Source organism: Pseudophryne corroboree, chromosome 10, assembly GCF_028390025.1.
Source record: "Pseudophryne corroboree isolate aPseCor3 chromosome 10, aPseCor3.hap2, whole genome shotgun sequence".
Classification (NCBI taxonomy): domain Eukaryota; kingdom Metazoa; phylum Chordata; class Amphibia; order Anura; family Myobatrachidae; genus Pseudophryne; species Pseudophryne corroboree.
In genome coordinates, this window is record NC_086453.1 from 105,674,354 (window position 1) to 105,691,229 (window position 16,876).

Below are 16,876 nucleotides of genomic sequence, written 5' to 3' on the forward strand. Positions count from 1 at the left end.
ATTATACAACATAGTTTACAATGTCACATTTCCCTGTTATTAGGGTGCCATTAGTGCTTAAAGTATAGTGAACCGCTGCTGTAAACTATATTTTAAAATGTTAAAGGGAGAGGCTTCAGGACAGTTGTGTCAAAGCACCGATTTCTTACTTTGTGAAATCGCTGTCACAGTACTGCTAGGATCACAATGCTATTGATGCGTGTCCTCTCCGATCGCTGTCGCAATGGGGACGTGGAGAAAACGGAATAGTGTCCTTGGTACTGAGCAATGAGGAGCAATTGGAGAAGGATCTAATACCAGTATGTTTGCAATTATAACAAAGTGCTGCAAAAATCACAACTTGGAAGATAATTAAGATTTATTTTATTCCACCAAAACCCAATAATATATAATAATGCACAGTGTGCGGGCAGGGCATGGTGAAATAACAGTACTTACTACTCCCATGTCCTAGTAAAAGAAAAACAAAACAAAAGCATAATTTTCACACCTGATAGTGGACTCACACCTGCAGCTGGTGTGAGCCGCAGTCAGTAAGCCAATCAGTCTCTTATGATTGGATTTACTTAATTTGCAATTTGGATAATCAATTTTACACCTGATAGGAAGTTACCGTTTTTGTTCAGGGGAAGAATCCCTTTAAAAGCATTAGAAAAAATGAAGACTAATAACGTCATTTATTGATAAGAACACAATTTGAATTATATTTGATTTTGACAATATATATCCGTTATAGACTTACCATGGAAAGTCACAGAAAATAGTGGTACTGGTGCTGCACCGTGGATGTTTATTCTAGCAACACAATTCTATTTCTCTTTCCACTATTTCTGTAACTCTAGGTGTAAAGGAGACAGAGTTCCCTAATGTAAAGCGTCCATGTGCATGATTCAGAGATGTGGGCAGCGGCTGTGCTAAAATATGCTAATGTGGCAGGAGTGGTCTTGTGTAAACAGACGCCTCATGCCAGGTTCTGTGATCCACTGCTGCAGCATTAATTATATCACTCTGCGTGAACATTAGTCATTTTAGTAACACCCCAAGGTTACTGCAATACGCTTTACTGCAGACTGTAGACGTCCCTTCACTGCCCCCAAACGGCGGCAGTGTATCAACCTTGCAGCGGCTTAGCGGGCAGAGATATGCACATACGCAGTACAGATACCAGGCGTGCGCAGATCTGAAAACACTGGAGTTGAACGCAAAGCATCAGGTTTGTGTCTTCTCTGAATCAGGCCCCACGTGCGAATAGCTGGATCTTTCCAGGGAATACGCTGATTTAGACAAACTAACAAGTCAGCATACAGAAAGCTGAAGAGCATATTGTCTAAGGAAATAGGTTATAGCATTCCTTTGTATTCCATTTACGCCTCATGCGATGTTACGTTTCCATAACATTCTTTGTTCTCTTAAGAATGACCCTAGGTTCCCTTAAAAGAAAAACAGAATTCATGTAGATAAAATATAGATTTAAAAAAATAAATAAAACTTTTCATTTTAAATCAGCTACAAAGTTATTACATTACACTTTCAGACACGACAAGACTTTCTAAAGATCAGCTTGCCAGACTGTGTTCATTTGCAAGAAATTTATTTACTTTAAAACAATAAAATGAAAAAGCATAATCTAGCTTTCCCCGGATTAGTCTGAGCATCGGTATCCTCTTCTAGAGCAGAGAAAACGCTTCTGGAAATACATACGGAATTGAACCAGATGGACAGCACACCAAGCAAAGCCATCAGTTTATTAAGTGGTTATCAAACAGATCATTATCACATATTTGATTTGTAATGGGAATAGGAAAGAATTGGAATAAACTCAAGGGTTAAAAATCCACTTAAATCAGCATTCATGAATTCATTCTAATAAATAGGAAATGTCCTGCGATTATGGCAATATTCCCCATCACAACAAACAACCGCTTCTGGCATTTAAAGAGCTTAGTTTTTTTTTTTATTATTATTTTTTTTAGTGTTTTATGAATAGAAATTTCTAAATAGGGCAATATTTTATCGTGGTCCAGTAACACAGGAGGTCCTAGAGCAAGATGCTGTATTTACATGTGGGACAACCGAGACACCGTTCCGAGGGAAGAGTAAGGGAACAACGTTCAGTGAGGTTTTGGGCTGTAAATGCAGGTAAAAAAGTGTAGGTAAATAACACTTATTTAAATGGAACAAAATAGATGTTTAAAGCAAATATCACTTAGCTCACAACTGAATAACCCTTGGATTGCTACTAGGCAGAAGCAAACAAAACGATCCATACTGTGAAGTGCTGCTAATTAATGCAAGAAGGATGAGGGGCGGACAAACTGAAAGAACACGGACAGCAACTTCTGGCGTAATACTACTGATTATCAATCAACCTGCATAAAATAATATTCAATCTATGGTCTTCTACCTAAAACACCTTTACCTGTACTGCAAGGAGGGCAAAATACTATTTCTTGGTATTCAGAGGCACAGTGAAGAGGAAGCAGACACCAGAGATAACGTGTACTGCCAGCATAGGGTTGCCACAAATGATGAAGGGTACAGGAACATTCTGTGGTAGTAGCATAGAGATACCATTTTTGACCCATCACCCCCCGGTCATCACCATTATGAACTCAATGATCACACAGGCCGTTATAACAGGAAAGGGTTGGTGGTACTCGTCACAGCTTGTGCGGATAGGTTGGGCATTAGTGGCTGTGTCACTAACTGCTGCGGTGGCATCATTGCAGACAGGCTCATAGAAGATACACCGGGATGCACTGTGGCAACCGGAAGGCCGCCCACTCCAGGCTGCATCCCAACCATTGGCGACACGTTGGCTATAGGAATTCCCGGTGCCAGGGGGGACACAGACACCATTGGTGGGACAGAACTAAAAGGAATTGCTGCAGGAGTTTGTCCAGCTGGTGTAATTTGCTGTCCCAATGACATCACAGGGCTGGAACGAAGTTGGTTCAAGGTAAGAGATGACTGTTGGTTGGGTTGGAATGGATTTGTTGCGGTTGAACTGGCTACTCCTAGGATAAAGCAAAGGATGAGATATATAAATGTGTTTGCATGTGCAGGGGAACAGGTGCATAAGAGACCTCAGCCATGCATTATCCATTCTAACCAGAAGGCACTAAATGAACATTGACCACCTTGTTCCAAAAACAGTCTATTTGGGTAAGTTTAAATGTTTTGGTTACGGATCACTGAATGGTACTTGCAGCATCTCCTGCTAAATAACTGGCATTGGAGAACTGGTGGAGTGAGAAACCTGAAGCATCTCACAAAGTGGTCAGTTTCCTACGGAAAGCAGTACATTTCCTAGAGAGGATTTCCTGTGTCGTACGGCTCAGCATAGCCCCAGTCACAGCTCTTACAGTTGTTATGTTAACATTATTAATTGCTTATTTACAGGGGGTATAATAGTCATTTCTGTATTCCTAGATATTTAGACATAGGCAAACACCACTTTATTTTCTCTAAAGCAGGGAAAGCACTACAACAGGGGAAAGGAATGATATTTGTATACATAACCGATTACTCGGAATACAGAGTGTTAGCAATAACGTATACTGAAGTATTGTCAGGCTGAGCTAGCTGCTCTCATGGATTACACTGGCTGCAGCACTTCCCAGGCAGGAACCTTAGAGCAGTTTGTGGCTCGTGTCTCACTGTATAAAAGGGCCACACCAAGTTACTGGTCTGTCTTGCTACTAGTGTTATGTGCAAGCATATACTGTGTGATGATGTATTTTAAACAAGGGTGTTCTTAAACCTAAACTAGCCTGGTACTTGTACTAGTGAACCAACCCCCTTTCAATGTGTTTCTAATATAGATACATTTTATTTACTTGGGCTATACAAGTGTATTGGGAAAACTATGCGCAGATCATTTGCCAGGAGGCTGGGGTGGTTATGCTGTGATTACTATGTTGCCAGCAGGACTGAAGTGTGCCACAGTAGCGGAGGTCAGCCTGCATTTCTCAAATGCAAGGGTCTTCCAGCAGACATGAAGTGCTACACAGGTGAAGGGTGTGTGACATCACTAATGACTATGAAGATTTCATATAAAGTATGGCTGGGAGTAAGAAGATGGAAAGAGCATCTACAGGTAATTTGTGCCATCAAGGCTTTGCTGTGGAACAATCTATACTCAGGACTTTAACAATGTGCTACTTGGTACTATCACTTGCCACTGGTCAAGACTGTTACCCACCGGGCAGAAGTTACTGCTCGCTTGTTACCTTTTTGGTTTTCTATTACTTCAAATGTATTAGTTACACTTAACAAAACTGTGTTGAATTGGTGCCTGGTGTCCGAGTGATCTAAAGGGGTTGTGTTAGTGCCGGTCACCATACAGACACCGGGGTCCCAGTAAGATGTCCGGCAGGTGAGGGGAGGGGGAGACGGGGCAAATGCAACAAAACAGACTTGCGGCCTCAGACACCCACAAGTGGGAATAGTCCGTTAGTCGGGATTGTGAGGGGGCGGGATCCCGATGTCGGTATTGTGACAGACGGCACTACATCCCATCTAAAGAATCCTGCATCCCCACACCAATAACTCTGTACTGCTTCATATTCCTCTAGGGAAGTGCATATCTTACCATCCAGAATATAGAGGTTACCTTTATCTGTAGGTATCTTTTTACTATATAGATTTTTATTTAAGGCTACCATTCAACTTTCTTTGCGACTGTTCCATATCAGCATTTCTAAGATACAGTCCTATATCTACAATGAGAAGGTGAATCTACTATTATAAAGTCTTTATGTCAGTCACCTGTTACAAGGAAGGGATTCGAGGTCTTTGTGTTTTGTAGGGTGGGTTTTGAAATAAGAGAGTCCAAGTCTACTAGGGCGGCATTAGGCCCCAGAAAAGACTCGGGTGTTTTCCGTGTAGGCTTGCCGCTTTCAGAGAGTGACCCACTCATTGCTACCATGTCAAAGGCATCTGGGCTTCTTGATCCAAGGGAACGAGACATTGGGACTTCCCCAGCAAGAAGATCCAGCTCACCTGAGGGGGGAAATCCACAGATCAAAATGCATTTTCATACAGAAACCTTGGTAACAAACAAAAACGTACACACAACTATATAGACAAAGCTGTACCATGAAGTAACTTAAAATAAAACCAGAATGTGCTATCAAGGAATCTAGCTCCGTATGCCAAGTGTAGCATGGAGGAGGATATAAGAACTTTACAAAGACTGAGTGAAACATAGGATAAAAAATACCCAGTTCAGACAGCACTGGATCCGCACTATTTACCGTACTAGATGGTTTGCTTGGAATGTAAGCGTGAGGCAGAAGCCACATACTGTAAGGCCTTATTTAGAATTAAGAATTAACTCAGAAGGTGCAATTTAACAAGTTGCAAATGTACCACAAAAAGAAATGCAGAATGACGTGCACACATTTTTCCTATAATGCACTTGTGTCTCTGCCATGGATGCATGGCATTATGTTGGCCTTCTGTAATTTGACATTCTGCATCGCGGTAGTCCGTGAATTATGACGGAGACCGTGACAACACATTTTTGGCATGATGCCTTTTTAGCGAGAACACATATGTAGTTGAATGTACACTTATGTAGCAGTAGCTTTATAAAATTGCCCTGCATTTGGCCAGAAGTGTTGACTTATGGGATAACTGCATTTCAAAATAAAGGCAGGAAAATATTTTGCAATAAGCTATACATTTCCATAGATGCAATAAAAAATAAAATACACTCAGAAAAACAAAACTATTTTGTTCCCCTGTGTCTCTCTATATAAAGCAGACATATATTCTCCCAGTAGACGCTATGGGGCCAATTTATAAATGAGTTTTAGCTACGTACAAGTTGTTGCATATGATAAATAGTGCTCCAGCCAATCAGCTTCTGTAATGTGTTTGAAAAATGACAGTTAGGAGCTGATTGGCTAGGGCACCATTTGTCAAATGCAGCAGTTTTAAATATCTAAAAACTTGTTGATAAATATAGCTCTTCACTCTCCCTCATTTCTTTCTGCTCCAGTTCATTCACTAATTAAAGTGATGAACATTTTAACCAAATTATTTTCCCATTTTCAATTGCCCTACTCAAAACATAAAAAACAGTCAGTATACAGATATGTCCTCATAAACCTAGCCTCAATATGCCATGTGGTGCACCGAACGGTGTAGCATCTTTTTTCCCCAAAGGTGCGTCTTAGGCGCAATCGAATGTCACTAAACAGCTTCATGACACTGCACTGATTCATTTAATATAATAGACTTTTATATCTGTGTGTGTCTGATTCAGGATACGAAACAACAGAAATTGGCTTGAATACTAAAAAAAAAAAAAAAAAAAAAAAGGTCACGGACGCTGCATCATAGCACTATATGTAGATCAAACTCAGGGGTCTATTTACTAAGCCTTGGATGTTACTTTATTTAGGGAAGCAGCTATACAGTTGGAAAATCCCAAAAGGGTATCGATACGGTCAAAATAGACTTTAATCTTCCTGTTGAAACATATTAATCGAAATATTGCACAAAACCAGTATACCACATTTGGGTTACCAGTCATATGTTAACCCTTTTTCATTACCAATAAACAAACACAAAAATTGTCATTATAAGTATGCTGAAATGTAAATTTAAGGTCAGTAAATCATTGGATGTTATTTCCTTTTAGGAAGTGAGGCTGGGGATGGGTGCTCAGGGTTTGTGAATCTAGGGTCCCCTCTGCTCCTTTTAACCCCCTCTATCCAAACGAATAACAAATGACACAAAAAAGACAAACACTGAAAAAAGAAGACCTACTGTACACTAACACTACACTTCTCACAAACACACCACAGGTACACACAAGCGGACTGAAAAATATGACAGCAGACAAACTTTAAACTAAGACAAGATTACACAGAAAGGAATTTTCTAAATCACTCCTCAAACTGCTCTCCAAACTCACCTTTCCTAACACCAACTACCTCCAAACAGCTCTCTATACTAGACATGTGTTTCGGATTTACTCTGATCTCAATCATGGCATCTTATTGGCTATCCAGCTCTCACGTGGTTTGGATAGCCAATAAGAAAAATCTGGATAAATACGAACTTGCACTAGGTTCAGGTTTTTTTTTATTTTAAGGGGACTGTGATGTAGAAATAGCACGTGGTATGTTTTCCCCTACAGAAAACCACCAGGAAGTATTGGTCTATGTTGTCATCTGATGTCAACACCGACCTACATTGCCATCAATTGACACAGCAAACAGACAGCTACATTTTTATACACAAAACACGCTGACGATTTCTGACGGTTTTCAATTAAAACCAAAACTGATGGTTAGTAAATGTACACCCTAATGTCATAGTACTTAATATGGCCACCACCATATTGGATCTCTATTAATAAAGCAGCCTACACTTGAGCACTGGAGAGCCAGTTCTGGACCAGATTGCCCCGTCTTGGGTATTCTGGTCATGGGAGGTGACTTGAATTGGTCTCTTAAGCCATAAATTGATGTTTCAGGACCTCTACTAGACCCTCATTGGCCCCCCCCATCATAAGGTGGCACTCTCCATGAACATTATCTGTATCCAGAAGATAATACCACCAAAGCCATATACCAGATACATTTAGCTTCTGGTGGCTCCGTACCAGTGCTATCGAGAGGACCTGTGGTCCTTCATCAGATATTGGCACTTTATAATTTTCCCTACGCATGGATTAGAATATATTGGTCTCTTTCTGACCTGGTTCAGATAAATAAATGGCACTAGACAGGGGTGCCCCCTCTCCCCTTTTATTTTTATATTATGTATGGAGGCCCTTTGCATGCACTATTAGACTTAATCATAACATCACTGTCCTTCAAGTCAGTGATATTGAGTACAGTACAAACTAGCACTGTTTGCAGACAACCTGTTTGATATCCTGTCCAACCCAATCGTTTCGATCCCCAATCTGATAGCTGAGTTCCAGAATTTTCGTTCACTATCTAACATTATGGTGAACTGTTCCAAGTTTATAGCAGTGAATGAGTCTGTTCCACCCCAATCCATTGATGGGCTCAAACAGTCCTTTCCCTTTTCCTGGCATACCACTAGCCCCAATTATCTCTGACTTACTCTACATATTGACCTTTCCAGTCTGTTTAGCGCTAATTTAAAACCTTTACTTCTTACTCTGTGCTCTGAACTCAGACACTGACATACCAAACGTTTCTATTGGTTCGGTAGAATTAGTGTGGTTAAAATTAAATGTCCTTCCGCGGGTTTTACATTTGCTACAAACTCTACCTTTTTCACATCTCCGAGACTTGGTTTTGGGAACTGCACAACATAGTCAGGGACTTTGCATGGGGGAAAAGAGACGCAGGCACACTTCAAGGTATATTATGACAATGTTGTGTTGAGTAGGATAATTGAGTGGTCCTGGATGGCTGACACTAAACAGTGTGTCCAATGAGAGAATGAATCTCTGCCCATATATATCACAGATTGTCCCTGTAGGTCAAAGGTTCCTGTTTCTCATCCTACTATAGGCCCCACCCTGGCCTGCTGGAATAGGTTATGGACATTACCTTGGGTGTCCTCTAAGTTTTCTCCTCTGACCCCCCGTTAACTGGGTGTGGATCACAGCATAGACAGTAACTAGGTCGACACCTGAAATAGGTCGACATGGTCACTAGGTCGTCATGAACAAGGTCAACATGGAAAAAGGTCGACATGAGTTTTTTTGTTGTTGTTGTGGAGACAAATCAGGCCTTGGGCGGGGGATTTTGCAATAAAAAAAGGCGCTATGAGGCATGTAGGAGCATCATGGGGCTTTGGGCTGGCATATGAGAGGGGGTCTGTGCTGGCATATATGAAGAGGCTCTGGACTGGCATATAAAGGGGCATAAGTGGGCTACAGGCCGGAATATAAAGTGACATAAAAGACTCTGGGTTGGCATATATAGGGGCATGAGGGTGGTCTGGATTGCTGCATAAATAGGTACAAGGAGGCTCTCAGGCATATAAAGTGCAGTTTTAGCTATACCCTGGGTCAGGCCTACTGCCCAGAAATATGAAAAGTAATAGATGGTAACCCCAATTACAAACTAAATATTAAAATGCATCATAAAATACAAATAAGCAAGCAAACAAGACACCAAGGCCTTTCAGCAGAGAACAGGATAATTCTTCGAAAGTGCATTCAGCTCATCTACAGCACATTTATTTTTAAAGCTCAGGTTTGACACTACATATTAGTAACCAGAATGCCAGTCCATAACCTACATGGTACGCCTTAAGAGTTCCATCTTGCTGTTCTCCAAGCCTTTTAGAAGCTCAAGTCTGTCAGAACCTCAATGGCTTCTAAACAAACATTGCAGAGAGACTGTTGCTTCATGCTCAGGAATAAAGAGTCAATTATTCTGCCTGTGTGTACATGTCCGGAAAGTATTCACAGCGCTTCACTTTTCCTAATTTTGTTATGTTACAGCCTTATTCCAAAATGGAATAAATCCATTTTCCCCTCCAAATTCTACACACAATACCCTATAATGACAACATAGAAATTTTTTCTTTTTATATTTTTGCAAATTTCTTAAAAATAAAAAACTAAGATCTCTGTTACAGAGTAACCCCATTATATACATTTTAGAGATACAAAGAATGAATGATAATATTGGCTTCTGTAACCTGAAGCCGAATTAACATCCCTACACTGTAGCCATGGCTAATTAGCATTTAAATAACCAGCACATGGCCAGCTCAGCTCACTGATACAGCTAGCCCACATGCTGTGAAAGACACACCCACAGGTATGAATATACTGTACCCACTTGAAATCAGAGCTCACTCACTCAGAATCAATCTAGCTCTCAGAAGCATGGCTTGCTCATCACCAGGACCGATCTTCTTACTAAGGCTAAGTATCATACTCAATATCTCATAGATAAACAGCATAGAATAGTTAAATATGTGTTTGTGGTAAAGTAGTTGTGAAATGATTGGCATAGAATAGTTAAATATGTAAATACATCTGACTTTAAGGTTAATAGTACTTGTGCAATCATGTGATTGTTATGTGTTGGTGATAATACTCTATGAAATCTGTAATGAATTGGAACAGTAGACAATCTGTAGCATAGCATTCCTGGTATACATTTGTGGATGGTGATTTATAACAGATTGTAGTGGTTTTATATAGTGCATCTTGCTGAAATATAGCATGTGCTTGTAGCAATGGCAGGCTGATACTTGTGGTTATCTGGTGATCTGGTCTTGTGATGGTTCATATAATATGGACAGCATACAATATGCTCTGGTTATTGAGATACTGTGTTGGCTTGGAATTGTGAAAGGTGATTAGATGGCTTGGAATTGTAATATAAGTTGGAATATAGTGGAGTCTTATGGCTTCTGCTATGTGATTATGGTGTAGCAAAGAATGCCATGTGTTTGGACTTGCAAATCTAAAATGGCTGCTGGCATTCCCTTTTGAACCATATGTTACAGACTTTGGAATCATGGGAGTTTTCCCAATATGGAGTCTAGCTTCTGTCCCATGCGGTCTGTGGACAATGCAGCCACATGCTGCCCCTCCCCCCCACACACACACACATACATAAACCAAAACCAATCCCCTAAGGTATTTCTCTAAGATATATATATTTTCCAATATATATCAATAAATCTAGGATTTAGCCGAGTGCTTTGAGTAATATCTCCCCAGTAATAAATACACACATACAGTACAGTACATACATCTCTCACACTTTTTTCATCCTATTTGTTCCTTATATAGTTTAAATCTGTGAAACTATTATATGGTGACTTGCATTGTATTTGACCAATACTGTTTAATGATAAAAGTGAATTCTATGAGTAGCAATTGTTTGTTGAAATACATTCTTACGATTTACATTCTATATGACTGGCGTGCATTCTTATATGAACAGAATATTCCTAATGATTTAAAGATATATATGTCTAGATGCAACCTCTGCGGGTTTGCTTATAAAAAGTACACAATTAGTGATGAATTATTATAAATCACTAAAGGGTTAAAATTATACATTTGCTTCAAAGATATGAAATATAGTAATATAATACAAGCAATAGAATCAGATAGAGAAAAGAAGGGGAATAGAGAAGGAAAAAGTATACCCCCTTTACAATGATCCCCTTATCATTGGCGCCCGAACAGTACTGCTTTCAATTTAAAAGCAGAGAACCCATATTAAATTTTTTTTTCTGTTTAAATCGCTTGTATACAAAATATACTTTATCTCTCTCCATGCAAGATTTGGGGTTTTTTCAGCACTAACAAGTTTCCTCAAGACCAAGGATTCACGCTGAAGACATTAACCAAGCAAGTATGGTTTTAATTTATAACTTCTATTTGTTACAGCAAATCCAGTTATCTAATGTATTATAAACTGTAGGACTCTCCCCAAGTTTATAAAGCAGACATTTTTCTGTTTAGATCATTGTGTTCACAGCCAATACAGCCAGGAATTATCACCATTGTTCTAAGTGATGTGCAAACAGTTCCTTTTCTGGTTGGTTTAAGACCTAAGATTTGCATACTAATAGGTTTCCTTAATTACTAAAGTAACTAAAGAATTTTTATGGGACAGAGTAAAAATAAATTTTTACAGTTAAAGTCAAACTGCTTTAGTTTTGTTATTAACAGATGCATAATTAATTGCAGCAAACCCATATATGACTTGTACATTTTTTTGGGATAAATATAAAAGTTTTTATAGTTTTGAAGCAAAAATAAATAGAACTGAAAATTTATTAATAGCGATAATAATTTTTTCGTTTAACTGAAATGTATGGAAAGTGTATTCCAATGTACTGTGCTGAAGTAATGACACAAACATTACTTAATTGGCAACTTTTCTTATGTTTGTTAAGGAAATCCTACTTAACACAGGAAGGCTTTAAGCACCAATGTGAAGCATGATTTCAGCTTATCACACCAGAATGGGGGTATTGTTTACAGTGTACAAGACCCAATAAAACAGGGATCTGTATTACTGTACAGCAGCATTACAGAGCACACACATGAAATGCACTTACAATACAATTACCATATATACTCGAGTATAAGCCGACTTTTTCAGTTTTCTATGCTGAAAAAGCCCCCCTCGGCTTATACTCGAGTCAACAGCTGCAGCGGACGCCGTGGGCTGTGTGGGCGTCCGCTGCAGCCGGCTCCAGGGACAGACACTAGAGGTCATTATTGACCTCTTGTGTCTGTGCGGCGTTGCTATGGGAGAGACGTCATGACGTCTCTCCCATAGAGATGATCGGGTGCCGGGAAGCGGGCACCGGAGCGGGCGGCCAGACGAAGCGGGCGGACAGACGGAGCGGAGCAGCGCAGCAGCAGAAGAAGCGGTCGGGAAGCAGGAGCGGGGCAGTGGTAAATATTGTTTTTGTGTGTGTTTGTAAGCGGCGATGGGGGCACAGCAACAGGGGGCAAAGAAAGAGGGGGCACAACTACTTGGGGCAAAGAAAGGGGGCACAACTACTGGGGGCAAAGAAAGAGGGGTCATAACTACTGGGGACAATGAAAGAGGGGGCACAACTACTGGGGGCAAAGAAAGAGAGGGCATAACTACTGGGGGCAATGAAAGAAGGGGCACAACTACTGGGGGCAAAGAAGGGGCATAACTACTGGGGGCAATGAAAGAGGGGGCACAAATACTGGGGGCAAAGAAGGATCATAACTACTGGGGGCAAAGCAACGGGGCATGTTTTTATCTGGCACTGTGGGGGGATATCTGTCACTGGGGGTATATGTGGCACTGGGGGCACAACCCTAGCAACAAGCATTACCCCCTGGCAACAAGCATAACACCTACCGCATGAAACCCCTGGCAACGAGCATGACACCCTGAGCATGAAAACCCCTGGCACCGTGCATTTCCCACCCTAGGCTTATACCCGAGTCAGTAATTTTTCCCAGTTTTTTGTGGTAAAATTAGGTGCCTCGGCTTATATTCGGGTCGACTTATACTCGAGTATATACGGTAGTTAAAATTAATAGATTGTTAATGACTGAATATAAGAACCTTATTTAGGAAGAAGAAAAGAATATGGATAATTCTACATATGCTAAACATGCTAACACTATTTTCTTCTCTTTCCAGATGGACTAAGTGTTATATATTTTTTGTTGCTGATATTCCTCTTCTTAGAATAAGTTCATGTAGATTCCATGGAATTATGGATACTTGACAGGTTTTAGTCAAGGGTGTGATATCTGAGTGTGGTACTCAGTCAAGGTATGAGCCACGTGGGGCGCTCCCACGGACTCATAGATGTAATGCATTAAGCGTAACATCTGGGGGACTCTGCCCTGGTTGCAGTGGTACAAGGCATTCGTTGAATATGTCTTTGAAAGTTGTCTAGGTGGGTACGTGATTAACGACACATTAAGAATTTTGAGCTGACCAATGCGCACTGGATACCTGTTTTAAGGCCTTTATTAGCGATTTCGGCTGGGTGACTCCAGGTCTGCAAGATAAATTCACCGATTCTATAGAGAATCGAGGACTTCATTTCCACGCAGCAGGCAGCAGGGATATCACACAAATTAGTAATACAGTCATAGAACACCGAACATTAAAATATCAATTTCCTTAAATAGTTTAAGAAACTCGCAGAAGGGGGGTATACTAGACCCATTTATTCAACTCTGTTACAATTTATAGGTACCCTGGTAAGAAGCTTATAATCAGGTAAGGTATTGATAAGCAGGGTGTAATTACGTGGACCTTATAGCGGGTTTTGCAATGAGTCCTGTAATAATCGTTCTATAGATTGGTAAGCAGAAGGTATTTGAAAGAAGACTAAATCGCAGGAAGGCGAAGTCTTTAACAATAACGGTAAATATGGATATTCATTTAATTTAAGATGCCGCAGATGTCAGGATGTCTAAATTTTTCTTTCCTTAGATAAACGGGTCATATGGTAAGTATATATATATATGACTTCAGGAAACATGAATTTTTAGACTGCTATATACATGACATTATAAATATTAAGAATGAATGCCATATATGTAATACTCGGAACGTTGGACATGTAATATGCCCTTAGTACTAGGCATGTTATATGATAAGCAAAGATAAGGAGATCTGGGTCTGTCATTTGCATGTACATAAGGAGACGTCTTTTTGTAACATTATTGACAGATAATGGATTCAACCTTTCAGCTTATAATAACAATGAGATACATATAATTGTTCTTAAAACTGTATATGGTAATATATGGGATACAAATAGACAGGTGATATTAAAATCATTGTGAAATCCCAGGTATATACAGGTATTTATAATGGAATATATTGTGTATATATTGGAGGAAAATATCCTCAAACCACCTAGTGGTAGTAAGTATGTATTGCAGCCCTCTGATCAGATTCTTAGGAATTGGAAAATGGGCGGGACAAGGTTCTTTTGGAAGACCTGGAAAAGTTTAATAGCTGACATATCTCTCATAAGGTGACACAGTATTGGATAAACATTGTCACAACTGTTGTAACAGTACAAATGGAAAGGTTGTATAAATCCCAAGTGCTTGTTAAGAGCCGACACAAATATGATTTTATTTTTGTGTTCACAAATCTCTGTAAATCCTAGTTAAATTGAGATGTTCAGAATTAAGAATAACCCTGATGTTTATGGTCTTATACACCAGTACAGGGGGATGACCATAGGTCATAAAATATGATCATCCTGTTTAAACTGTCACAGTAATGATTGAAACTGTGGGAAGGTAAGTTATCCTTAAATGCATATAGTGGTAATTTTGATGTTTTTTTTTTTTTTTACCCCTGATGACCAGTAGAGACACTCTTGTACTTTAGGAGTTTTGGAAGTCCCAGATATTGATGTTGTTAGATCAAATGGTAGGACAATTTGTGGTTTCTTTTAACCAGAAAATTGGAGCAACGTCCTCATGTTAGAAAAGTGGCTTTGCAGAACATGCATGGATCAGCTGTTTGCAAAGAAACTATAAAATCATAATCACAAGGTAATCATAAGATATTGAGCTAATGGTTGCCTAATATCTGATATATGATTGGTCTGTTAACTTGAGTTGTTTCATCTCATCATTACCGGTCCACAGCAGGTAAAAGAATGGTCTCATATTTAAATAGGTTCTACAGGACAATGTTGTGTTTTTGGTAATCTATTTGGGTAAAACTTACTAACAGTTTGTGTGTTTGCAATAGATATGAAAAAGTTTCATTTTGACAGTAATTGTATTATGTATGCTAATGTTTCTATTTTCTCAGAACATCAAGGAACAGTCCAAAAATGTGTCAAAGAGCCCAAGACTTCCTTGATTCTCCTTCCCAATTAATATACAGATTATTGGAAAGGAGAAAGGGGGGGTGGTATATGGGTTAGTTCAGGATAAATATATGTGAAAATCCTGAATATAATGACATTTTGGGAGAAATGTTTTATGAAAATGTGAAAAGCAAAGGCATCCTAGGATCTGGATGCCATCTAGTGGCTAAAATAATGTGAAAGTTCAATCTGTAGTACTCTCAAATAGTGTCAAATGTGATTTGTAAAAATTTCAGAATGGAGTATACAAAATCATCAAGTATCAGAGGGTGGGGAGGGACAACTAATGCTCTGGAAGAGTTTCTGTTTCTCGCATCTACAGGGAAACAAGTCAACAGAAGGATATCAAAAGACTACAAGTGGATCGGATGGAAGAGAAGACATCATGGGTAGGTAGAGAGACATCCAAACTGATACCTCTTTATTTCCTACATAGATACAGATGAGAAGGACGAGCCCAGCTGTAGACAGACTATATATCCAAAGATGACTGCATGGACCCTTAGATTATCGGACAGGACACAGACCAGAAGTACCGGATACAGATTACCTGAACCAGATGATCCAAGGGATGATGACACCTTCAGAAGACCCCACCACACTATGAGAAGAAGACTTCACAAAGAAACAACTAGGCCTTTAGTTTCCATTGTTGAGGGATATTAGGAAAGGGCTTGCCCACATAGGCAGATTTTTTTGTCCTTGCATAAGTATGCATAAATAAAAAAACAAGGTTTTTTTCCCATCTACCTATGGCGGTGCAGGGGAGAAATGCCTCTTCTCAACCCCTTCATTACTTTATACTTTGAACTGTGAAATTACTTTGTTGTAATCTTTTCCAAACTAAATCTTTCCCTTTAGACACCTGTACTAACACAGAACACACACTTACACTAAAATGTTTTTGACTGTATGTCAGTTAAATCTGTTGAATGCCAGATCACTGTCAACCGGGGGATATGTTACAGAGTAACTCCATTATATACATTTTAGAGATACAAAGAATGAATGATAATATTGGCTTCTGTAACCTGAAGCCGAATTAACATCCCTACACTGTAGCCATGGCTAATTAGCATTTAAATAACCAGCACATGGCCAGCTCAGCTCACTGATACAGCTAGCCCACATGCTGTGAAAGACACACCCACAGGTATGAATATACTGTACCCACTTGAAATCAGAGCTCACTCACTCAGAATCAATCTAGCTCTCAGAAGCATGGCTTGCTCATCACCAGGACCGATCTCCTTACTAAGGCTAAGTATCATACTCAATATCTCATAGATAAATAGCATAGAATAGTTAAATATGTGTTTGTGGTAAAGTAGTTGTGAAATGATTGGCATAGAATAGTTAAATATGTAAATACATTTGACTTTAAGGTTAATAGTACTTGTGCAATCATGTGATTGTTATGTGTTGGTGATAATACTCTATGAAATCTGTAATGAATTGGAACAGTAGACAATCTGCAGCATAGCATTCCTGGTATACATTTGTGGATGGTGATTTATAACAGATTGTAGTGGTTTTATATAGTGCATCTTGC

The 16,876-nt window shown here is 39.5% G+C and overlaps 1 protein-coding gene across 7 annotated transcripts in view; it reads right to left on the bottom strand.

The window, feature by feature from the left end:
• Positions 1-1,574: 1,574 nt before the first annotated feature.
• The window catches only part of EPN1 (epsin 1), a 237,911-nt gene continuing 222,609 nt past the window's right edge, over positions 1,575-16,876 (bottom strand). For all 7 annotated transcript variants that reach the window (XM_063942702.1, XM_063942704.1, XM_063942701.1 and 4 more), the window contains 2 exons: positions 4,771-5,004; positions 1,575-3,017 (listed from right to left, as the gene is read on the bottom strand). In XM_063942702.1, the coding sequence (XP_063798772.1) occupies positions 2,632-3,017; positions 4,771-5,004 (620 nt within the window). In that variant the 3' untranslated portion in view covers positions 1,575-2,631. The remainder of the gene's footprint in view (positions 3,018-4,770; positions 5,005-16,876) is intronic.